The sequence below is a fragment of the Phyllobates terribilis genome, unplaced genomic scaffold (genome assembly GCF_046119375.1).
Source record: "Phyllobates terribilis strain yellow unplaced genomic scaffold, ASM4611937v1 Scaffold_9__5_contigs__length_417890890, whole genome shotgun sequence".
NCBI classification, from domain to species: Eukaryota; Metazoa; Chordata; class Amphibia; order Anura; family Dendrobatidae; genus Phyllobates; species Phyllobates terribilis.
Genome location: NW_027362769.1, coordinates 169,420,671 through 169,446,191, shown reverse-complemented (window position 1 = coordinate 169,446,191; position 25,521 = coordinate 169,420,671). Strand labels below are relative to the sequence as shown.

At 53.9% G+C, this 25,521-nt stretch overlaps 1 protein-coding gene across 1 annotated transcript; it reads left to right on the top strand.

The window, feature by feature from the left end:
• Positions 1-14,244: 14,244 nt before the first annotated feature.
• Positions 14,245-25,161, top strand: LOC141161864 (tubulin alpha chain). The gene is made up of 4 exons (XM_073647335.1): positions 14,245-14,395; positions 23,584-23,806; positions 23,903-24,051; positions 24,130-25,161. The coding sequence occupies exons 1-4, from the start codon at positions 14,393-14,395 to the stop codon at positions 25,099-25,101; spliced, it is 1,347 nt and encodes a 448-aa protein (XP_073503436.1). The 5' UTR covers positions 14,245-14,392; the 3' UTR covers positions 25,102-25,161.
• Positions 25,162-25,521: the final 360 nt, after the last annotated feature.

Sequence of the window (25,521 nt, the reverse complement as noted above, 5' to 3'; positions counted from 1 at the left end):
ATGCAAATTAAAAGCTGCTTTTTACAGGACCAGCAAAGACTATGAGATTTCAGAAATCTCCTCCCATGCTCGGCATTATTTTCCAGACTGAACTGAAAAACTGCAGCATGTCAATTCTATCAAGGTTTTTGCAACGTTTTTCACCCCAGAAAGCAATAAAGAAGTGCAAAAATGCTGAAAAAAAACTGCAAACAAACGTTTTTTGCTGTGTTTTTGGTGAATAAAACTAACTTTATTAAACATATAATGTAGGCAAATGAGAGATCATCCATACTAAGAAGAATGCAGCAAAACCTGCTTTTCGTAAGCAGCTTCTTTACTGCCAAGAGAGCAGGTTCTGCAGAAAAAAAAGCGTGGCAAAAATGCAACGTGTGAACATAGCCTTAGAAGAATTCAGGGACGTCTCTGGTGAACGTGGAGGAGTAAAGCATTTTACCCGAGTTGTCAAGGGTCTTCCAAACCCAGGCGAATCTGGAAAATACGACGTCTCCAGAAATTGCGGTGCCTCGAACTAAACTTTTGAATTAGAACCTCTTTCTCCAGAGACGGCGTTCCTCCAACCTTCAGCCCCCAGAATCCAGCCTCCGCTCATTGTGGGAGTTTCTTCGTACCATTGTGGTCTCAAGGCTAGAGTTGTGGGGTCTCCTCCTCTGCGGTGCAAGATGTGGCCCTGGTCTCGATCCAGGAGCGGGTCTCAGAGGTCGAATCCTCATCTGTCAAACACTTCTGGTATTTATGACCCAGGTAGGAATCCCCCTGTAGTGCAGTATTACATAACTTTGAGGCTGGGGGTCCGGGATTGCAGCAGAATGAAGGTCGATGGGTTCGTCTTGGCACCTGCCAGGGAGCGTCACCAGCAAATCACTACAAGTCCAACAAGTTGGATTTTTTGCTACTTGTTGTCTCGGTTGCAGTTCCACGAGGGGTACAATTCAACCCCATTGCATTATGCTGAGATTAGCAGCAGAACATAGGGAACAGAGAAAAGGTATAATGGAAACAAGTCACCAATTCTGCATTTATCACCCACTCCTGGGAAAAAATACCGAATACTGATAGTGGGGCCGTGGCTTAGGGGGTGGGGGGTCAGAAGTGAGTGCGCTACAGTTCGGTTTCCCGCACTTTTGATGTTTTTCTTTTGACTTTTTTTTCCAAAGATGTAACACAGAATGTAAAAAAGAATGTAACAAAATGTATCAAAATTTAGCATAAAATGTAACAGGCTGTGGATGTGTCGTTTTCCCCATAGGCGTCTGATACATTTTGGATCAAAATAAAATAAAAAAAAAGTCTCCAAAAAACTGTTGCAATAAACAAATTAAATTCATGGTGTTTTTTTTATAAACTTAAAAAGGCGGCAAATGCCACAAAGATTGAGAAATGGAGAAGCAGCAGCCGCAGGGCGGGCAGAGGACAACTCCAGGCCTCAGCAGCTCACATACAACCTCTGCCCCTCCTACTGCTCACAGCCTGCGAAAATCATCACACCCCTCATGCTCCAGGTGTGGCGGGAACATTTTTAACCTTTGCTTTGCTGGCAATTCCCGCCCCACAAGTTAATATTTAACTGTCAATAGAACAGTTCAATCTACAACACATGGGGGCAGAAACTGTCTGGTGTGTACCAGGGGTTACCAGCCTAAATTGGGGATGTTGGGGAAAAGAAGGATAGGGGCAGCATTCATCCCATACACATGCAGGCTCAGCAGACAGTTACTCCTACTCCACTCCCCCATACACATGCACGCTCGGCAGACAGGTTTCCCCCTCACCTCCCCCATACACGCTCAGCAGACAGGTTTCCCCCTCCCCTCCCCCATACACATGCACGCTCAGCAGACAGGTTTCCTCCTCCCCTCCCCCATACACGCTCAGCAGACAGGTTTCCCCCTCCCCTCCCCCATACACATGCACGCTCAGCAGACAGGTTTCCTCCTCCCCTCCCCCATACACATGCACGCTCAGCAGACAGGTTTCCTCCTCCCCTCCCCCATACACATGCACGCTCAGCAGACAGGTTTCCTCCTCCCCTCCCCCATACACATGCACGCTCAGCAGACAGGTTTCCTCCTCCCCTCCCCCATACACATGCACGCTCAGCAGACAGGTTTCCCCCTCACCTCCCCCATACACGCTCAGCAGACAGGTTTCCCCCTCACCTCCCCCATACACGCTCAGCAGTCAGGTTTCCCCCTCACCTCCCCCATACACGCTCAGCAGACAGGCTTCCCCCTCACCTCCCCCATACACACTCAGCAGACAGGTTTCCCCCTCACCTCCCCCATACACGCTCAGCAGACAGGTTTCCCCCTCACCTCCCCCATACATGCTCAGCAGACAGGTTTCCCCCTCACCTCCCCCATACATTCTTTCCCCCAACATCCCCAATTTAGGCTGATAACCCCGGGTGGGGAAAGAAGGATTGGGCAGCATTCATCCCATACACATGCACGCTCAGCAGACAGGCTTCCCCCTCCCCTCCCCCATACACATGCACGCTCAGCAGACAGTTACTCCTCCTTTCCCCATACACGCTCAGCAGACAGGTTACCCCCTCCCCTCCCTCATACACATGCACGCTCAGACAGGTTTCCTCCTCCCCTCCCCCATACACATGCACGCTCAGCAGACAGGTTTCCTCCTCCCCTCCCCCATACACATGCACGCTCAGCAGACAGGTTTCCTCCTCCCCTCCCCCATACACATGCACGCTCAGCAGACAGGTTGCCCCCTCACCTCCCCCATACACATGCACGCTCAGCAGACAGGTTGCCCCCTCACCTCCCCCATACACATGCACGCTCAGCAGACAGGTTTCCCCCTCACCTCCCCCATACACATGCATGCTCAGCAGACAGGTTTCCCCCTCACCTCCCCCATACACGCTCAGAAGACAGGTTTCCCCCTCACCTCCCCCATACACATGCACGCTCAGCAGACAGGTTTCCCCCTCACCTCCCCCATACACGCTCAGCAGACAGGTTTCCCCCTCACCTCCCCCATACACGCTCAGCAGACAGGTTTCCCCCTCACCGCCCCCATACACGCTCAGCAGACAGGTTTCCCCCTCACCGCCCCCATACACGCTCAGCAGACAGGTTTCCCCCTCACCGCCCCCATACACGCTCAGCAGACAGGTTTCCCGCTCACCACCCCCATACACGCTAAGCAGACAGGTTGCCTCCTCACCGCCCCCATACACACTCAGCAGACAGGTTGCCTCCTCCCCTTCCCCCATACACATGCACGCTCAGCAGACAGGTTTCCTCCTCACCTCCCCAATACACATGCACGCTCAGCAGCCAGGTTTCCTCCTCACCTCCCCATACACATGCACGCTCAGCAGACAGGTTTCCTCCTCCCCTCCCCCATACACATGCACGCTCAGCAGACAGGTTTCCTCCTCCCCTCGCCCATACACATGCACGCTCAGCAGACAGGTTTCCTCCTCCCCTCCCCCATACACACAGCAGACAGGTTTCCTCCTCCCCTTCCCCCATACACATGCACGCTCAGCAGACAGGTTTCCTCCTCCTCTCCCCCATACACACAGCAGACAGGTTTCCTCCTCACCTCCCCCATACACATGCACGCTCAGCTGACAGGTTTCCTCCTCCCCTCCCCCATACACACAGCAGACAGCTTCCCTCCTCACCTCCCCCATACACATGCACGCTCAGCAGACAGGTTTCCTCCTCCCCTCCCCCATACACGCTCAGCAGACAGGTTACCCCCTCCCCTCCCTCATACACATGCACGCTCAGCAGACAGGTTACCCCCTCCCCTCCCTCATACACATGCACGCTCGGCAGACAGGTTTCCCCCTCACCTCCCCCATACACGCTCAGCAGACAGGTTTCCCCCTCCCCTCCCCCATACACATGCACGCTCAGCAGACAGGTTTCCCCCTCCCCTCCCCCATACACATGCACGCTCAGCAGACAGGTTTCCCCCTCCCCTCCCCCATACACATGCACGCTCAGCAGACAGGTTTCCCCCTCCCCTCCCCCATACACATGCACGCTCAGCAGACAGGTTTCCCCCTCCCCTCCCCCATACACATGCACGCTCAGCAGACAGGTTTCCCCCTCCCCTCCCCCATACACATGCACGCTCAGCAGACAGGTTTCCCCCTCCCCTCCCCCATACACATGCACGCTCAGCAGACAGGTTTCCCCCTCCCCTCCCCCATACACATGCACGCTCAGCAGACAGGTTTCCCCCTCCCCTCCCCCATACACATGCACGCTCAGCAGACAGGTTTCCCCCTCCCCTCCCCCATACACATGCACGCTCAGCAGACAGGTTTCCCCCTCCCCTCCCCCATACACATGCACGCTCAGCAGACAGGTTTCCCCCTCCCCTCCCCCATACACATGCACGCTCAGCAGACAGGTTTCCCCCTCCCCTCCCCCATACACATGCACGCTCAGCAGACAGGTTTCCCCCTCCCCTCCCCCATACACATGCACGCTCAGCAGACAGGTTTCCTCCTCCCCTCCCCCATACACATGCACGCTCAGCAGACAGGTTTCCTCCTCCCCTCCCCCATACACATGCACGCTCAGCAGACAGGTTTCCCCCTCCCCTCCCCCATACACATGCACGCTCAGCAGACAGGTTTCCTCCTCCCCTCCCCCATACACATGCACGCTCAGCAGACAGGTTTCCCCCTTCCCTCCCCCATACACATGCACGCTCAGCAGACAGGTTTCCCCCTCACACATGCATGCTCAGCAGACAGGTTTCCTCCTCCCCTCCCCCATACACGCTCAGCAGACAGGTTTCCTCCTCCCCTCCCCCATACACGCTCAGCAGACAGGTTTCCCCCTCACCTCCCCCATACACGCTCAGCAGACAGGTTTGCCCCTCACCTCCCCATACACGCTCAGCAGACAGGTTTCCCCCTCACCTCCCCCATACACGCTCAGCAGACAGGTTTCCCCCTCACCTCCCCCATACACGCTCAGCAGACAGGTTTCCCCCTCACCTCCCCCATACACGCTCAGCAGACAGGTTTCCCCCTCACCTGCCCCATACACGCTCAGCAGACAGGTATCCCCCTCACCTCCACCATACACACTCAGCAGACAGGTTTCCCCCTCACCTCCCCCATACACATGCAAGCTCAGCAGACAGGTTTCCCCCTCACATCCCCCATACATTCTTTCCCCCAACATCCCCAATTTAGGCTGGTGACCCCTGGTGGGGAAAGAAGGATTGGGCAGCATTCATCTCATACACATGCACGCTCAGCAGACAGGTTTCCCCCTCCCCTCCCCCATACACATGCACGCTCAGCAGACAGGCTTCCCCCTCCCCTCCCCCATACATATGCACGCTCAGCAGACAGGTTTCCCCCTCCCCATGCACACTCAGCAGACAGGTTTCCCCCCCCTCCCCCATACACATGCACGCTCAGCAGACAGGTTTCCCCCTCACCTCCCCCATACACATGCACGCTCAGCAGACAGGTTTCCCCCTCACCTCCCCTATACACGCTCAGCAGACAGGTTTCGCCCTCACCTCCCCCATACACGCTCAGCAGACAGGTTTCGCCCTCACCTCCCCCCATACACGCTCAGCAGACAGGTTTCCCCCTCACCTCCCCCATACACGCTCAGCAGACAGGTTTCCCCCTCACCTCCCCCATACACGCTCAGCAGTCAGGTTTCCCCCTCACCTCCCCCATACACGCTCAGCAGACAGGCTTCCCCCTCACCTCCCCCATACACACTCAGCAGACAGGTTTCCCCCTCACCTCCCCCATACACGCTCAGCAGACAGGTTTCCCCCTCACCTCCCCCATACATGCTCAGCAGACAGGTTTCCCCCTCACCTCCCCCATACATTCTTTCCCCCAACATCCCCAATTTAGGCTGATAACCCCGGGTGGGGAATGAAGGATTGGGCAGCATTCATCCCATACACATGCACGCTCAGCAGACAGGTTTCCCCCTCCCCTCCCCCATACACATGCACATGCACGCTCAGCAGACAGTTACTCCTCCTCTCCCCATACACGCTCAGCAGACAGGTTACCCCCTCCCCTCCCTCATACACATGCACGCTCAGCAGACAGGTTTCCTCCTCCCCTCCCCCATACACATGCACGCTCAGCAGACAGGTTTCCTCCTCCCCTCCCCCATACACATGCACGCTCAGCAGACAGGTTTCCCCCTCACCTCCCCCATACACATGCACGCTCAGCAGACAGGTTTCCCCCTCACCTCCCCCATACACATGCACGCTCAGCAGACAGGTTTCCCCCTCACCTCCCCCATACACGCTCAGCAGACAGGTTTCCCCCTCACCTCCCCCATACACGCTCAGCAGACAGGTTTCCCCCTCACCTCCCCCATACACGCTCAGCAGACAGGTTTCCCCCTCACCTCCCCCATACACGCTCAGCAGACAGGTTTCCCCCTCACCTCCCCCATACACGCTAAGCAGACAGGTTGCCTCCTCACCGCCCCCATACACACTCAGCAGACAGGTTGCCTCCTCCCCTTCCCCCATACACATGCACGCTCAGCAGACAGGTTTCCTCCTCACCTCCCCCATACACATGCACGCTCAGCAGCCAGGTTTCCTCCTCACCTCCCCCATACACATGCACGCTCAGCAGACAGGTTTCCTCCTCCCCTCCCCCATACACATGCACGCTCAGCAGACAGGTTTCCTCCTCCCCTCGCCCATACACATGCACGCTCAGCAGACAGGTTTCCTCCTCCCCTCCCCCATACACACAGCAGACAGGTTTCCTCCTCCCCTTCCCCCATACACATGCACGCTCAGCAGACAGGTTTCCTCCTCCTCTCCCCCATACACACAGCAGACAGGTTTCCTCCTCACCTCCCCCATGCACATGCACGCTCAGCTGACAGGTTTCCTCCTCCCCTCCCCCATACACACAGCAGACAGCTTCCCTCCTCACCTCCCCCATACACATGCACGCTCAGCAGACAGGTTTCCTCCTCCCCTCCCCCATACACATGCACGCTCAGCAGAAAGGTTTCCTCCTCCTCTCGCCCATACACATGCACGCTCAGCAGACAGGTTTCCTCCTCCCCTCCCCCATACACATGCACGCTCAGCAGACAGATTTCCTCCTCCCCCATATACATGCACGCTCAGCAGACAGGTTTCCTCCTCCCCTTCCCCCACACCCATGCACGCTCATCAGACAGGTTTCCTCCTCCCCTTCCCCCATACACATGCACGCTCAGCAGACAGGTTTCCGCCTCATCTCCCCATACACATGCACGCTCAGCAGACAGGTTTCCCCCTCCCCTCCTCCATACACATGCACGCTCAGCAGACAGGTTTCCTCCTCCCCTCGCCCATACACATGCACGCTCAGCAGACGGGTTTCCTCCTCCCCTCCCCCATACACACAGCAGACTGGTTTCCTCCTCCCCTCCCCCATACACACAGCAGACAGGTTTCCCCCTCCCCTCCCCCATACACACAGCAGACAGGTTTCCTCCTCCCCTCCCCCATACACATGCACGCTCAGCAGAACACATGCACGCTCAGCAGACAGATTTCCTCCTCCCCTTCCCCATATACATGCACGCTCAGCAGACAGGTTTCCTCCTCCCCCATACACATGCACGCTCAGCAGGCAGGTTTCCTCCTCCCCCATACACATGCACGCTCAGCAGGCAGGTTTCCTCCTCCCCTCCCCCATACACGCTCAGCAGACAGGTTTCCTCTTCCCCTTCCCCATACACATGCACGCTCAGCTGACAGGTTTCCTCCTCCCCTCCCCCATACACATGCATGCTCAGCTGAAAGGTTTCCTCCTCCCCTCCCCCATACACATGCACGCTCAGCTGACAGGTTTACTCCTCCCCTCCCCCATACACATGCACGCTCAGCTGACAGGTTTCCTCCTCACCTCCCCCATACACATGCACGCTCAGCAGAACACATGCACGCTCAGCAGACAGGTTTCCTCCTCCACCATACACATGCACGCTCAGCAGGCAGGTTTCCTCCTCCCCTCCCCCATACACATGCACGCTCAGCAGGCAGGTTACCTCCTCCCCTCCCCCATACACGCTCAGCAGACAGGTTTCCCCCTCCCCTCCCCCATACACGCTCAGCAGACAGGTTTCCCCCTCCCCTCCCCCATACACGCTCAGCAGACAGGTTTCCCCCTCCCCTCCCCCATACACGCTCAGCAGACAGGTTTCCCCCTCCCCTCCCCCATACACGCTCAGCAGACAGGTTTCCCCCTCACCTCCCCCATACACGCTCAGCAGACAGGTTTCCCCCTCACCTCCCCCATACACGCTCTGCAGACAGGTTTCCCCCTCACCTCCCCCATACACGCTCAGCAGACAGGTTTCCCCCTCACCTCCCCCATACACGCTCAGCAGACAGGTTTCCCCCTCACCTCCCCCATACACATGCATGCTCAGCAGACAGGTTTCCCCCTCACATCCCCAATTTAGGCTGGTGACCCCTGGTGGGGAAAGAAGGATTGGGCAGCACTCATCCCATACACATGCACGCTCAGCAGACAGGTTTCCCCCTCCCCCATACATATGCACGCTCAGCAGACAGGTTTCCCCCTCCCCTCCCCCATACGCATGCACGCTCAGCAGACAGGTTTCCCCCTCCCCTCCCCCATACATGCTCAGCAGACAGGTTTCCCCCTCACCTCCCCCATACACATGCACGCTCAGCAGACAGGTTTCCCCCTCCCCTCCCCCATACACGCTCAGCAGACAGGTTTCCTGATCACCGCCCCCATACACGCTAAGCAGACAGGTTTCCCCCTCACCGCCCCCATACACACTCAGCAGACAGGTTGCCTCCTCCCCTTCCCCCATACACATGCACGCTCAGCAGCCAGGTTTCCTCCTCCCCTCCCCCATACACACAGCAGACAGGTTTCCTCCTCCCCTCCCTCATACACATGCACGCTCAGCAGACAGGTTTCCTCCTCTCCTCCCCCATACACACAGCAGACAGGTTTCCTCCTCCCCTCCCCCATACACATGCACGCTCAGCTGACAGGTTTCCTCCTCCCCTCCCGCATACACATGCACGCTCAGCTGACAGGTTTCCTCCTCCCCTCCTCCATACAAATGCACGCTCAGCAGACAGGTTTCCCCCTCCCCTCCTCCATACACATGCACGCTCAGCAGACAGGTTTCCCCCTCCCCTCCTCCATACACATGCACGCTCAGCAGACAGGTTTCCTCCTCGCCTCCCCCATACATATGCACGCTCAGCAGACAGGTTTCCTTCTCCCCTCCCCCATACACATACACGCTCAGCAGACAGGTTTCCTCCTCCCCTCCCCTATACACATACACGCTCAGCAGACAGGTTTCCTCCTCCCCTCCCCTATACACATACACGCTCAGCAGACAGGTTTCCTCCTCCCCTCCCCCATACACACAGCAGACAGGTTTCCTCCTCCCCTCCCCCATACACACAGCAGACAGGTTTCCTCCGCACCTCCCCATACACATGCACGCTCAGCAGACAGGTTTCCTCCTCCTCTCGCCCATACACATGCACGCTCAGCAGACAGGTTTCCTCCTCCCGTTCCCCCATACACATGCACGCTCAGCAGACAGGTTTCCTCCTCCCCTCCCCTCCCCCATACACATGCACGCTCAGCAGACAGGTTTCCTCCTCCCCTTCCCCCATACACATGCACGCTCAGCAGACAGGTTTCCCCCTCCCCTCCTCCATACACACAGCAGACAGGTTTCCTCCTCCCCTCCCCCATACACATGCACGCTCAGCAGACAGGTTTCCTCCTCTCCTCCCCCATACACACAGCAGACAGGTTTCCTCCTCCCCTCCCCCATACACATGCACGCTCAGCTGACAGGTTTCCTCCTCCCCTCCCGCATACACATGCACGCTCAGCTGACAGGTTTCCTCCTCCCCTCCTCCATACAAATGCACGCTCAGCAGACAGGTTTCCCCCTCCCCTCCTCCATACACATGCACGCTCAGCAGACAGGTTTCCCCCTCCCCTCCTCCATACACATGCACGCTCAGCAGACAGGTTTCCTCCTCGCCTCCCCCATACATATGCACGCTCAGCAGACAGGTTTCCTTCTCCCCTCCCCCATACACATACACGCTCAGCAGACAGGTTTCCTCCTCCCCTCCCCTATACACATACACGCTCAGCAGACAGGTTTCCTCCTCCCCTCCCCTATACACATACACGCTCAGCAGACAGGTTTCCTCCTCCCCTCCCCCATACACACAGCAGACAGGTTTCCTCCTCCCCTCCCCCATACACACAGCAGACAGGTTTCCTCCGCACCTCCCCATACACATGCACGCTCAGCAGACAGGTTTCCTCCTCCTCTCGCCCATACACATGCACGCTCAGCAGACAGGTTTCCTCCTCCCGTTCCCCCATACACATGCACGCTCATCAGACAGGTTTCCTCCTCCCCTTCCCCCATACACATGCACGCTCAGCAGACAGGTTTCCCCCTCCCCTCCTCCATACAAATGCACGCTCAGCAGACAGGTTTCCCCCTCCCCTCCTCCATACACATGCACGCTCAGCAGACAGGTTTCCTCCTCGCCTCCCCCATACATATGCACGCTCAGCAGACAGGTTTCCTCCTCCCCTCCCCCATACACATACACGTTCAGCAGACAGGTTTCCTCCTCCCCTCCCCTATACACATACACGCTCAGCAGACAGGTTTCCTCCTCCCCTCCCCCATACACATACACGCTCAGCAGACAGGTTTCCTCCTCCCCTCGCCCATACACATGCACGCTCAGCAGACGGGTTTCCTCCTCCCCTCCCCCATACACACAGCAGACAGGTTTCCTCCTCCCCTCCCCCATACACACAGCAGACAGGTTTCCTCCTCCCCTCCCCCATACACACAGCAGACAGGTTTCCTCCTCCCCTCCCCCATACACACAGCAGACAGGTTTCCTCCTCCCCTCCCCCATACACACAGCAGACAGGTTTCCTCCTCCCCTCCCCCATACACACAGCAGACAGGTTTCCTCCTCCCCTCCCCCATACACACAGCAGACAGGTTTCCTCCCCCCCTCCCCCATACACATGCACACTCAGCAGACAGGTTTCCTCCCCCCTCCCCCATACACATGCACGCTCAGCAGACAGGTTTCCTCCTCCCCTCCCCTCCCCCATACACATGCACGCTCAGCAGACAGGTTTCCTCCTCCCCTCCCCCATACACATGCACGCTCAGCAGACAGGTTTCCTCCTCCCCTCCCCCATACACATGCACGCTCAGCAGAACACATGCACGCTCAGCAGACAGGTTTCCTCCTCCCCCATACACATGCACGCTCAGCAGGCAGGTTTCCTCCTCCCCTCCCCCATACACATGCACGCTCAGCTGACAGGTTTCCTCCTCCCCTCCCCCATACACATGCACGCTCAGCTGACAGGTTTCCTCCTCACCTCCCCCATACACATGCACGCTCAGCTGACAGGTTTCCTCCTCACCTCCCCCATACACATGCACGCGCAGCAGGCAGGTTTCCTCCTCCCCTCCCCTCCCCCATACACATGCACGCTCAGCTGACAGGTTTCCTCCTCCCCTCCCCCATACACATGCACGCTCAGCTGACAGGTTTCCTCCTCACCTCCCCCATACACATGCACGCTCAGCTGACAGGTTTCCTCCTCACCTCCCCCATACACATGCACGCGCAGCAGGCAGGTTTCCTCCTCCCCTCCCCTCCCCCATACACATGCACGCTCAGCTGACAGGTTTCCTCCTCACCTCCCCCATACACATGCACGCTCAGCTGTCAGGTTTCCTCCTCGCCTCCCCCATACACATGCACGCTCAGCTGTCAGGTTTCCTCCTCGCCTCCCCCATACACATGCACGCTCAGCAGAACACATGCACGCTCAGCAGACAGGTTTCCTCCTCCCCCATACACATGCACGCTCAGCAGGCAGGTTTCCTCCTCCCCTCCCCCATACACACAGCAGACAGGTTTCCTCCTCACCTCCCCCATACACATGCACGCTCAGCTGACAGGTTTCCTCCTCCCCTCCCCCATACACATGCACGCTCAGCTGACAGGTTTCCTCCTCCCCTCCCCCATACACATGCACGCTCAGCTGACAGGTTTCCTCCTCACCTCCCCCATACACATGCACGCTCAGCTGACAGGTTTCCTCCTCACCTCCCCCATACACATGCACGCTCAGCTGACAGGTTTCCTCCTCACCTCCCCCATACACATGCACGCGCAGCAGGCAGGTTTCCTCCTCCCCTCCCCTCCCCCATACACATGCACGCTCAGCTGACAGGTTTCCTCCTCACCTCCCCCATACACATGCACGCTCAGCTGTCAGGTTTCCTCCTCGCCTCCCCCATACACATGCACGCTCAGAAGGCAGGTTACCTCCTCCCCTCCCCCATGCACATGCACGCTCAGAAGGCAGGTTTCCTCCTCCCCTCCCCCATACACATGCACGCTCAGAAGGCAGGTTACCTCCTCCCCTCCCCCATACACATGCACGCTCAGCAGGCAGGTTTCCTCCTCCCCTCCCCCATACACATGCACGCTCAGCAGGCAGGTTTCCTCCTCCCCTCCCCCATACACATGCACGCTCAGCAGACAGGTTTCCTCCTCCCCTCCCCCATACACATGCACGCTCAGCTGACAGGTTTCCTCCTCACCTCCCCCATACACATGCACGCGCAGCAGGCAGGTTTCCTCCTCCCCTCCCCCATACACATGCACGCTCAGCTGACAGGTTTCCTCCTCACCTCCCCCATACACATGCACGCTCAGCTGACAGGTTTCCTCCTCACCTCCCCCATACACATGCACGCTCAGCTGACAGGTTTCCTCCTCACCTCCCCCATACACATGCACGCTCAGCTGACAGGTTTCCTCCTCACCTCCCCCATACACATGCACGCGCAGCAGGCAGGTTTCCTCCTCCCCTCCCCTCCCCTCCCCCATACACATGCACGCTCAGCTGACAGGTTTCCTCCTCACCTCCCCCATACACATGCACGCTCAGCTGTCAGGTTTCCTCCTCGCCTCCCCCATACACATGCACGCTCAGAAGGCAGGTTACCTCCTCCCCTCCCCCATACACATGCACGCTCAGAAGGCAGGTTTCCTCCTCCCCTCCCCCATACACATGCACGCTCAGAAGGCAGGTTACCTCCTCCCCTCCCCCATACACATGCACGCTCAGCAGGCAGGTTTCCTCCTCCCCTCCCCCATACACATGCACGCTCAGCAGGCAGGTTTCCTCCTCCCCTCCCCCATACACATGCACGCTCAGCAGACAGGTTTCCTCCTCCCCTCCCCCATACACATGCACGCTCAGCAGACAGGTTTCCTCCTCCCCTCCCCCATACACATGCACGCTCAGCAGACATGTTACCTCCTCCCCTCCCCCATACACATGCACGCTCAGCTGACAGGTTTCCTCCTCCCCTCCCCCATACACATGCACGCTCAGCAGACAGGTTTCCTCCTCCCCTCCCCCATACACATGCACGCTCAGCAGACATGTTACCTCCTCCCCTCCCCCATACACATGCACGCTCAGCAGACATGTTACCTCCTCCCCTCCCCCATACACATGCACGCTCAGCAGCCAGGTTTCCTCCTCACCTCCCCCATACACATGCACGCTCAGCAGACAGGTTTCCTCCTCCCCTCCCCCATACACATGCACGCTCAGCAGCCAGGTTTCCTCCTCACCTCCCCCATACACATGCACGCTCAGCAGACAGGTTTCCTCCTCACCTCCCCCATACATATGCACGCTCAGCAGACAGGTTTCCTCCTCCCCTCCCCCATACACATGCACGCTCAGCAGACAGGTTACCTCCTCGTCTCCCCCATACACGCTCAGCAGGCAGGTTTCCTCCGCACACCCGGATTTTAGGGGCGTGTCCCGTTTCTCCCCTCTCTCCGCCCTTCCACTATTATGAAGGCTCCGCCCATGGGCGTGCTTTCAGCCCATCGTCTGTCAGTATTCCTCGTAGTAGGCGGGTTCTAGCGTTACAGTCCCTCCCCTGTTATGACCAGTGGGGGGGGGGGTGACGCTGCAGTACTGTCCTGCCGCAGGGCGTGTCCTCACGCTGTAGCTCCTCCTTCTTCCTGTTCAATCCTATAGGAGCCTCGCGGATTATGAAGTAGGCCTGCCCATTCTTTTTTTGATCTACATAGTCCCTCCTTTTCCGCATTGACGCTTGCTGCGCTGACCACGCCTATGGGCGTGTATTTAGAACTCCTGGCACCGCCTCCCTACATAAGACTACTGTCTGCGCAATTGACAGTTCACTTCTCACAGAGATCCGTCACCCAGGCTCCGGTGAGAATCCACCCACTGCCAAGCTCCCACCCGACCCCCCGCGGACACGACAACATGGTGAGCGCCACGAGTCCTGCGTGCGAGGCGGCTTACTCTGCGGTTACTCCTTCCTAATGCAGATGTGTACTTGCCCTTTAATCATTTTAGAGGGGGGTCCAGATGCCCCCCAGGTCCTGCGCCAGGTGCTGAGGATCTGCCGATAAATATCTCACACCTATGGCAGATTAACGCTTTGATTTCTTTTCTATTTATGTGTTTTTTGGCTTTTTTCTGACTGGTGAAAAGAATTTTGTTATTTTTTGGGGGGAGAATTTGACACCTCTGATATGAAACCGAGACTATCACCCCCATCAGGCGCTGCAGGATTTCATCATGATGGTTACAACATCCTCACTTCCTGCAGAGCTTCTGCTTCTCTCCCCATGATCCCTGTCAGTGCAGATGGAGCAGAGCTGAGTGTGTTGTCTGCGCAGATGGAGCAGAGCTGAGTGTGTTGTCTGCGCAGATGGAGCAGAGCTGAGTGTGTTGTCTGCGCAGATGGAGCAGAGCTGAGTGTGTTGTCTGCGCAGATGGAGCAGAGCTGAGTGTGTTGTCTGCGCAGATGGAGCAGAGCTGAGTGTGTTGTCATCTGCTTTATTGATGTCAGGACCCCCCCTGACCATCAGGGCAGAAGTCTGCACCCAGGGGAGAGGCGACACTGCATGAATATGTGGCATAGGGGGTCACAGATTCGACCCCCTAACTTCTCACCAAGGGTTGTGCCATACTACAAACTCAGCACCGTGCTGTCATATCACCATCAGAGTCTGTGGGATTTTCAGAGTCCCCTCCTCTAACCTTGAGGCGTCATCAGCAGGATATACGCGCCATTTACGGCAGCCCGGACCCCATAGACGCGGTGCGCTCCCACAGCTATTGCAATGGGGATTGCTTTTCATACATTTGTCTTAAAGGGGTTGTCCAATTTTATTTTATTATTTGGGGAGGGGGGGTGGGGGGGGGGATTGGCTAAAAAAATTTTTTGCAATTGTGTTTCCTTGAAAGGTTTGCACCTTTTTGGCTTTTACTGGTTCTTATTTCCCAGCATACTCTACTTTGATGTAGTGATAAATCAGAGGAGCTCATGAAAAGACTGAGAAACTGAGAATGAGCTCACTGACGGATACTCAGTTAACTCATTCTTCAGCCACAGAGGTTATACGAGGCAAACTGTGTAAAATTAAATGAAATCCAATTGCAAAAATGATTTTAGCCCCAATTACATGTAGTTAAGTAAAAGACATTGTCCCCAAAGGTGGAATACCCTTTTTAAATGTTTTCTTCCTTGTTCTGTTTCTGGGAAAGTTGGGTGACAAGCAAGGAGGCCGCCATTGGAAATCTAATGCTGCATCCCGTGCAAAGTCCGGCTACTGCCCGTCCTTCTGGTTCCTGAATGGTTAAATCCACATTCTCCAGGGGACGCTCCTAGGCCGTGGTGCCCCCACTGCGGCAGGGTGGGCACTGAGGCTGGGCACTGAGGGACACGTGGAATCACCTGTCACTGGGGGGCTTTCTGGGTCACCCCTCCCCCCCTCTTCTTTAGGGTCCCAGCTGCCGGGCGCCATCCCGGGCCTCTTTCCTAACTAGGTAATTGTAGTAGAGTCTGCTGGGTGCAGGGGATCCTTCATGGGGCCTGTTTATCTTTGGCTTGTCACATGGAGAATTCCCAGCACCTGTCTGACACCGATCCTATAATTACCCCGAGCACATGGGAGCCCTGCGGAGGCCGTGGGCAGCACACGGGGGGATCTGGTGCCCGCTGTCCTCTTATATAGAGGTTTTCTGGAAACTTTCTAATATACTTTACATTTCCATTAATCGCCAATGTCAAGATCTCTGATTGCTGACAGTGAAAGGAAACTGGAAACCTGTATAGGGGTCGGTCCACAATGACCTTTTCTGATTGGATGATGAAAGTATTAATGCCGGGGGTTTCACTATATGGACCCCCCCAGAATCACTACAGGACAGAGGTGGTCACTACATTCAGGGTCCGTGGGTCTGATGGAGATGGCGGAGAGCAGCACCCAGATGTCTCCAGCAGGTCCATGGACATGAACTAGAGCCACAGGGCCATTCTATCTCCTCTAGAAAGGGGACTCGGGACCCCCATCTTACAGACCGATGGGGTCCTTCTGTGTTCAGACCCTCCAATGATCCCACATTTCTTGCTGCCTCCCCTTTAACCGGAGGGTTTCCCACAATTGTATCCAATGTAATAATCTTGGACTTCAAGTGGATACATTGTAATGAATCATGTCCTATATGCTGCAGGTATCTTCTGGAATTTTGCAATGGAACACATGAAATTCAGATAGTCCTCAGTCTATTGTCCCCTGTTATCAGCCATTCCAGGCTTGAAGGTGATGACCCTAGTTCTTCTATAAGATGATTTTTAAAGGGGACCTGTCATAAAGTCTGAACTGTGGAGATCACAGTATAGAGGAGAAACTGAGCAGCATGATATATTGATTTGTGGGAAAACTTTCATTAGCATTTTGTATTTTAGTCATTGAAATTCCTGTTTTTTGTATGCAGATGAGTCCAGTGGGCGGTCCTATTCAGTGATGGCATATGAGCCCAGTAGGTGGTCCTATTCAGTGATGGCATATGAGCCCAGTAGGTGGTCCTATTCAGTGATGGCATACGAGTCCAGTAGGTGGTCCTATTCAGTGATGGCATATGAGCCCAGTAGGTGGTCCTATTCAGTGATGGCATACGAGTCCAGTAGGTGGTCCTATTCAGTGATGGCATATGAGCCCAGTAGGTGGTCCTATTCAGTGATGGCATACGAGTCCAGTAGGCGGTCCTATTCAGTGATGGCATATGAGCCCAGTAGGTGGTCCTATTCAGTGATGGCATACGAGTCCAGTAGGTGGTCCTATTCAGTGATGGCATACGAGTCCGGTAGGCGGTCCTATTCAGTGATGGCATACGAGTCCGGTAGGTGGTCCTATTCAGTGATGGCATACGAGTCCGGTAGGTGGTCCTATTCAGTGATGGCATACGAGTCCGGTAGGTGGTCCTATTCAGTGATGGCATACGAGTCCGGTAGGTGGTCCTATTCAGTGATGGCATACGAGTCCAGTAGGCGATCCTATTCAGTGATGGCATACGAGTCCAGTAGGCGATCCTATTCAATGATGGCATACGAGTCCGGTAGGCGATCCTATTCAGTGATGGCATACGAGTCCGGTAGGTGGTCCTATTCAGTGATGGCATACGAGTCCGGTAGGTGGTCCTATTCAGTGATGGCATACGAGTCCGGTAGGTGGTCCTATTCAGTGATGGCATACGAGTCCGGTAGGTGGTCCTATTCAGTGATGGCATACGAGTCCGGTAGGTGGTCCTATTCAGTGATGGCACACGAGTCCGGTAGGTGGTTCTATTCAGTGATGGCATACGAGTCCGGTAGGTGGTTCTATTCAGTGATGGCATACGAGTCCGGTAGGTGGTTCTATTCAGTGATGGCATACGAGTCCGGTAGGTGGTCCTATTCAGTGATGGCATACGAGTCCGGTAGGTGGTTCTATTCAGTGATGGCATACGAGTCCGGTAGGTGGTCCTATTCAGTGATGGCATACGAGTCCGGTAGGTGGTTCTATTCAGTGATGGCATACGAGTCCGGTAGGTGGTTCTATTCAGTGATGGCATACGAGTCCGGTAGGCGGTCCTATTCAGTGATGGCATACGAGTCCGGTAGGTGGTCCTATTCAGTGATGGCATACGAGTCCAGTAGGCGGTCCTATTCAGTGACTTGTAGTCAAGTGAGTCATTCTGTTCAATGAGTGATCTCTGCATGTACAGGATATAGGAAAGACTGTCAATCACTGAATAGGACTGCCCAGTTGTCTCATGCAGATCACTGAATAGAACCACCCACTGGACTCTTACATGTACCAGGGATTTCAGTGAATAAATTGCAAGTTTACTGGAACTTTTCCCACAACAATGTATATCAATCTGATCGGCTCCTCCAGCCCTATAACCTCCTACTGCATCAGACGCCATTTTCACCCTGATGACAGGGTCCCTTTCAGGTCGTGCAGACATGATGCCCCCCATGCTCATAGGTGACTCATCTCCTCTGTGGGGCTTATGACGCCGCCGCACTATTATAACTTTGGGTCTCCGGCAGACAAACACATGGTGGGATTATGTATGATTTGGAATAGAAGGTCACGCATGCCTGGATTCCTAAATGCTTCGAGTCCCGTCCACCCCATATGAATGTGAATGAGATCGGAGGCACTGAACCTTGGCTCCAGTCTATAGACCCTTCACCGTAATGGCATTCCAGTTATGCCAGGCTCCACGAGAACCACGGAGGAGACACCCGGCTCTGCTACATCAGCATTTGCTTTGTTGACTTGAGAAAGGTCAGAATTTTTGTCTTTAGAGGAAACCCTGTTCTCGTTCATTCATACCTGGCTATGCTTAAAGGGGAACACTGCCGGGAACATAAAAAACAAAGTTTTAGAAGTTGCTTCCCAGCCTGTAAAACCTTCCCTATTAGATTTACCATGGACGTTCCCTTTAATTCACCGTCTACTAGAGAAAGCTAAAGGGGAACTCCAACCGAAACATTAAACTCTTGTCTGAATGGATTTGATCTCAGATTTTCACATTGCTGTGCGATGAAGGACCCCTTAATTGTGGGGTCGGACCCTCCCACTTCTCTGAAGCATTGATGATCAGTGGTAAAGTCCATGAGGACCCCTTTATCACGCTCTCCAGGATAAAAGCCATAGAGAACCGCGCCCCAGATCTAAGCTCAACCTCAGAAGAGCAAAGGACATGGAGAAATGGGAATTTCATTAAAAAAAAAAAAAAAAGTGTCTGGAGTTTCCCTTTAAGTCTTATTGCAACGAATATTGGACACGTGTAGTTGGTGCTCCGTGCCGGCAGCAGCCGGGAGTGTGTGATGTCGGGGCACTAGATTACGGTATTATACTGATAGTATTGGGAGCGGCAGGTTGGTCCATTGCCTTCTGATTTCTTATCTTATGTGAAATATACACGGACTCTTTGCTTTCTATTTATTGCCTTCACCCAAGATAAAAAGAATAATGTTTATGTAGAGTCGGCCAAAGCAATGCCAGGAAGAGCCAGATACAAGAGGGGGCGCTGTTTCAGGAGGATAAAATAAACTGCACAGAGCTCCCCCCTATCTTGTACATCCCCTTTAAGGCCAGACTGTTGGGAGTAGTAGTATAGAGCAGCTGGAGCGCCACATGCACATTGCAGACGTATCGCCCCCTGCAGATTCCGCCAGAGTCCTTATCAATATCCTCTGGGGATTCTGTCAGTTTATTCTTAGAGGGCAGCATCCTCTGCGGCTCCGGCCCCCCGGCTTCACTTTCTGGCCTCGTGAGCTTCTAAATACAGAAAATAAGCAAAATGCGGCTGCCGCTAAGCGTCCGAAAGTAATGGACGACCCCCTAAAGTGATACAAAGGGGAGACTGATAACCCCCTTCCCTTAGATAAAGACGATTTTTCAAGTGTTGCTTAATAAACTGATGGTAGGTGGTAAGAGCTGACCCAAGCAGCAGTACAGAGTATTTCAGGAGGATGATTCTGCTCCACAAAGGAGGCAGTGACCCGTCCGCTCATGTGATGTCATGGTTGCCAACTTTCTGGCAAAACACTTCTGCAGTGGCGGAAATTGAAGTTTGTAAAATTTCCCACAGGGCCCCCAGCTGTCACATGCTTTTAACAGTGTGGTCTTATATGGGCCAAAGAGACCTTCTGGGCCCCTAGACTCCAGGGCCCGGGTGTGGGTACTGTCTGGGTGGATAAAGTTTGCAAACAAAGCACATTGCCATAATTATTTTCTTGCATGGGTATGTCTCTCCTTTCAGGCCACGCCGCCTACGTGACTTCTCCGAGCCACCACTCCGCATCCCCCCCCCCCCCCATGTAAGAAACCTTCCAGGAGTGCTGCCTTTTGTAAGGTTTCCGAAGAATTTGACACATGCTGTGAAGTCCTCCTGGAGGTCTTGCCTGGCTCAGGAGGCTCCTGGGAGAACTGGCGAGTAGGTGGGACTGGCGCCAGTACCTGGCAAACCTGGGCAAGTGCCGGGGTCCAGGGCACCTAGGGGGCCGCTCTGCCCATTGTCCAACATTGGCCGTACCTGTGCTCCGCACTGGAGTGAGCTCAGGAGCTGAGCCTGCTCCATACAGCCGTAATCCCAGCCAGAGCCCCCCACATAAACATCCCATATAAAGAAGTGTCAGAGCCGCTGCCGACCCCCCTGGTGAAGGCTCATCACCAAGAGAACAAAAAGGATTGACTGTTGGAAATCTAGTGTGCCGTATCCTTCTCTCCTCCAAAATAATCTGTCGGGAGACCCCAAATAGATTACATATCCATGAGTTCCGCCAGCTTTAGCCTAATCTGTATGGGGGGCTTCAGATGATGCTATGGATCGTGACAGAGGGTGGAAATGGAGGAAAGTGTCTCTTCCGATGCCCAATGGCCTCCTCAAGACAGGATTTCTGATGGAATTGTCATGGCAGCGTGGGACCTCCAGAGCGCCCCTTGTCTGCCGTGTTTGTACACGACTTCATAGGACATTGGTAATTTTTCTTTATTGCAGTACAAGGGATTGCAGGATCGAGTCCCAAAGTAGGATTTATAGAAAATGTAAAAAACTGTGAAAAATAAAATAAAAAAAAATGACATTCTCATATGTGCATAACGGTCTGAACTAATAAAATATTACAATACTGATCCTACACGGTAAACACCGAAATGATAAAAAGTCACAGATATGGCAGAATCGCTGTTTTATGGCCACTTCACCTAACAAAACAATGAAAAGAAACCAGAAAGTCGTACTTATCCAACAACGGTAAAATACAAGCTACGTCTCGTACCGCAAAAAACACGCGCGGATACAACTCTGGCTCCGCGGAGACGTACGAGCCCTGTATGGTGCCGGCGATCTGTTATGGAGGCGCAGAGAGGTTTTCTTTATCCATATGACTCAGGATTATACTGGTGCACGGTGGGGACAGCGCACGGCGCCGCGCTGCTCGAGTGTACGAGGCCTGGTCACCGCTGCTCGCAGTTTTCCATGTTGGTTCTCGGCCGCTCGCAGTCCTCGCCTGGTTTGTACTTTAGGTTTTGACGTGATCTTCTTTACATAAGCGCGGCCCGCGCCGCCCCGCATTCCACATGGAGATTATACCTGCTAATCCCGCTGGTTATTAAAGGTCCCAAGTCCAAGTGTTCACTGTGACAATCGCTGATTTCACCCGAGTACAACGCTCTCCCCGGTCACAGGTTACATGAGCAGATCTGCAAAGAATGTGTGATCCTATAATGGATCGGTAAGAAAGCTCCCCCCCCCCCCGCCCCTAAACCTCATGGAGAAAAGGAAGAAGTGGGGCAGATGTAGGAAAGTGGAGCAGTCGGGTGCATGGTCCCTGGTGCATCCTGTATGGCTACGTCCCGGTCTACATTCGCTCCCATCCTCCAGCTTTCCAGTGGTGCGTCCCCCACTCCCCATATTACTTTCCATAAGGAAAAGCTGATTGCCACCGAATCTTCCAGAGCGGAAGCGGCTCTTTTGACAGATGATAAAGGGGGTCTCCTTCTAGGAGGTCAGTATGGGCATACATCGTTCTAGACAGTCCCAACAATTTCTCGGAAACAGTCCTGGAAAATGCAAGGGTGTGCCGTGAAAACAAAGCAGACAAATGGGAGGTCCCTGGAGGTGTTGGCGTAATTCCGGAGAGACCCAGTGATGGGGCTAAAATTTTCCAAAATTGGCAACATCAATGACCGGCGCAGCTCCTTCACATTCGCAACTGTGTCCCCCGGTAAAGTCTTCTTGGCATCGACATCTGGCGGGGGGCATCACGTGACCGCTGCAGTCTTCTTATTCTGTCCAAACAGTAAGAAGCTGAATAAGAAGACAGAATAAGATGGTTGCAGTGGTCACGTGATGCAGTAGTTAGTGCGGAGGACAGGCACCGGTCGAGGAGGGGAGTATAGTTAGATTTTTTATCTTCCTATAGTCAACTGTTCTTCATAGAAAGAGAGAAATGTAAGAATTGAGATCATTTAGAAAATTGCTAATAGTGCAATTCCCCTACATACAGGCAAATAATCACTACTGGTTCTGAGCTTTCAAAGAAGACAAGATTTGACACCTGAGTTCCTTTATGATGAAACCGATCTGCGGGAAGCCTCAATAATAACAACGCCCACGCAGTTTGTATTGTAGTCTGACCATATGTTGTGCTTTTTTAGATCTTTAGGGCGAGACCCAGAATGGCGGGTGCAATTATCACCGCTGCCCTAAGGAGAGGGTGTGCAGTCTTGTTTGTGCAAGTTCTGCAGGTTTCAGGTGGAGGTGTACTTATATCAATAATGGAAGGTGAAAACCAGGGGCCTGCAGATAACAATGTATGAGCGAGACAAGACAGCTGCACATTCCCTGATCTGTGGAATCTGACAACTGCTCCTCTGCGCAACTCAGCAATTCATGTGCTGCTGTCACTTTAGTCTTAAAGGGGATGTCCACCTCAGAGCGTAACTTTACAGCTTGTTTATAGATACAATCTAAATAAAAAGTGCAGTCACTGTGTGCATACATTACATTACTGATCCTGAGTTACATCCTGTATTATACTCCAGAGCTGCACTCACTATTCTGCTGGTGCAGTCACTGTGTACATACATTTCATTACTGATCCTGAGTTACCTCCTGTATTATACTCCAGAGCTGCACTCACTATTCTGCTGGTGGAGTCACTGTGTACATACATTACTTATCCTGTACTGATCCTGAGTTAAATCCTGTATTATACTCCAGAGCTGCACTCACTATTCTGCTGGTGCTTTTTTTTACATCAGATTATTGTGTATAATTCTCCATTTTGTCTCTGGTAATGGCTTTTATCATGTTGGCACACTTGGCACAGATCGGCCCCTCGGTCCTGATCCGTACATGGATGTGTGAATGAGGCTTAAGACTTGGTATCTGCTGTCGGCTGATCTTACCCCAGATGCACATTGTATCTTATATGGTTGACACCATCTCCAAATGTAGAAACCCTACAAAACCCTCTCATACGAAGAACGGTCCATTCTGGCGTAGAAAGTCTTAAAGAAGCATCAGGAGAGGGTTATGATCTGAATATGATAAATCCAGAGTGAAAATCATTTCTTAATGTATTTTTCTTTATTTTACAGAGGGAATGCATCTCAGTCCACGTTGGCCAGGCTGGAGTCCAGATGGGCAATGCCTGCTGGGAGTTGTACTGCCTGGAACATGGTATCCAGCCGGACGGGCAGATGCCCAGTGACAAGACCATCGGTGGAAGCGATGATTCCTTTACTACATTCTTCAGTGAGACGGGGGCTGGTAAACACGTCCCCCGCGCTGTGTTTGTGGACCTGGAGCCCACTGTGATCGGTGAGTCTAGTGGGTATGGGGATCCTCCTAGAGCGGCACCCACACGACGCCATATAATAAGTGTGTCCTAATATCTCCGCTCCGTACTCTTTCTAGATGAGGTCAGGGCTGGCTCCTACCGCCAACTTTTCCACCCAGAACAGCTCATCAGTGGCAAGGAAGATGCAGCCAACAACTATGCCCGCGGTCATTACACCATCGGCAAGGAGATCATTGATCCCGTCCTGGACAGAATCCGCAAGCTGGTGAGTGTTTCGTATTGATCATCTCTCTGCGTGTCATGGGCCACGCTCAGCTGGTAATTGTGTCCTCCACTCTTACAGGCCGATCAGTGCACAGGTTTGCAGGGATTTTTGGTTTTCCACAGTTTCGGTGGTGGCACTGGATCAGGCTTCACCTCCCTCTTGATGGAACGTCTCTCCGTTGACTATGGCAAGAAGTCCAAGCTGGAGTTCTCCATCTATCCAGCACCTCAGGTTTCCACCGCTGTGGTTGAGCCATACAACTCCATCCTCACCACCCACACCACACTGGAGCACTCAGACTGTGCCTTCATGGTGGACAATGAGGCCATCTATGACATCTGCCGCAGGAACCTGGACATTGAGCGCCCAACCTACACCAACCTGAACCGACTTATCAGTCAGATCGTGTCCTCCATCACAGCCTCTCTCAGGTTTGATGGTGCTCTGAATGTGGACTTGACAGAGTTCCAGACCAACCTGGTGCCCTACCCCCGTATCCACTTCCCCCTGGCCACCTATGCCCCCGTCATCTCTGCAGAGAAAGCTTACCATGAGCAGCTCTCTGTGTCCGAGATCACAAACGCTTGCTTTGAGCCGGCAAACCAGATGGTGAAATGTGACCCCAGACACGGCAAATACATGGCCTGCTGCCTTCTATACCGCGGTGATGTGGTACCTAAGGATGTAAATGCTGCCATTGCTGCCATCAAGACCAAGCGCACCATCCAGTTTGTGGACTGGTGCCCAACAGGGTTCAAAGTTGGTATCAATTACCAACCACCAACTGCGGTTCCCGGTGGAGACCTGGCCAAGGTGCAGCGCGCTGTGTGCATGCTAAGTAACACCACCGCCATTGCCGAGGCCTGGGCTCGCCTGGACCACAAGTTTGACCTGATGTACGCCAAGCGTGCCTTCGTGCACTGGTATGTGGGTGAGGGCATGGAGGAAGGGGAGTTCTCTGAGGCTCGGGAGGACATGGCCGCCCTGGAGAAGGATTACGAAGAGGTCGGGATAGACTCTTATGAAGATGAGGATGAAGGAGAAGAATAAAGTGTTGAAGTCCATAACTGTACTCGTGTCCCGCTGCAATAAACATCAGTTGAAACTTTTGATTGTGATTGATGTTTCACCTTTTATTCTCCATTCTTGGAGACGTTTCTTATTCGTACAATAAATAAATTCCAAAATAACGTCCAGATCTTGTGAGACCCCTCCGATTATAAAACCCAAGAGTTGAATGTAGAATCTTACAATAACTGGGAAGCCGCGGTCAGAAGCAAATCCCATAATGTCCTTCATAGGCGATATCCGAGAAGTAGAGGAAGGAATGTCGGAGGAATGAATGGCAGCCGGCTGCTGACTGGGGGAGAGATGACCTCTGGGGTCAGGAAAATCTGCAGGACAAGTGGTCTGTGTGACTGGGGGAATGTAAATGAGGCCGGAAAAGGGTAAATCTGGGCCACGTGCAGC

What these genes read in the sequence shown, in the direction of transcription:
- LOC141161864 (XM_073647335.1), top strand. An exon ending in CCTGGAGCCCACTGTGATCG is followed by an intron (nt 23,807 to 23,902) that starts GTGAGTCTAGTG and finishes TACTCTTTCTAG; the next exon opens with ATGAGGTCAGGGCTGGCTCC. An exon ending in TGGACAGAATCCGCAAGCTG is followed by an intron (nt 24,052 to 24,129) that starts GTGAGTGTTTCG and finishes CCACTCTTACAG; the next exon opens with GCCGATCAGTGCACAGGTTT.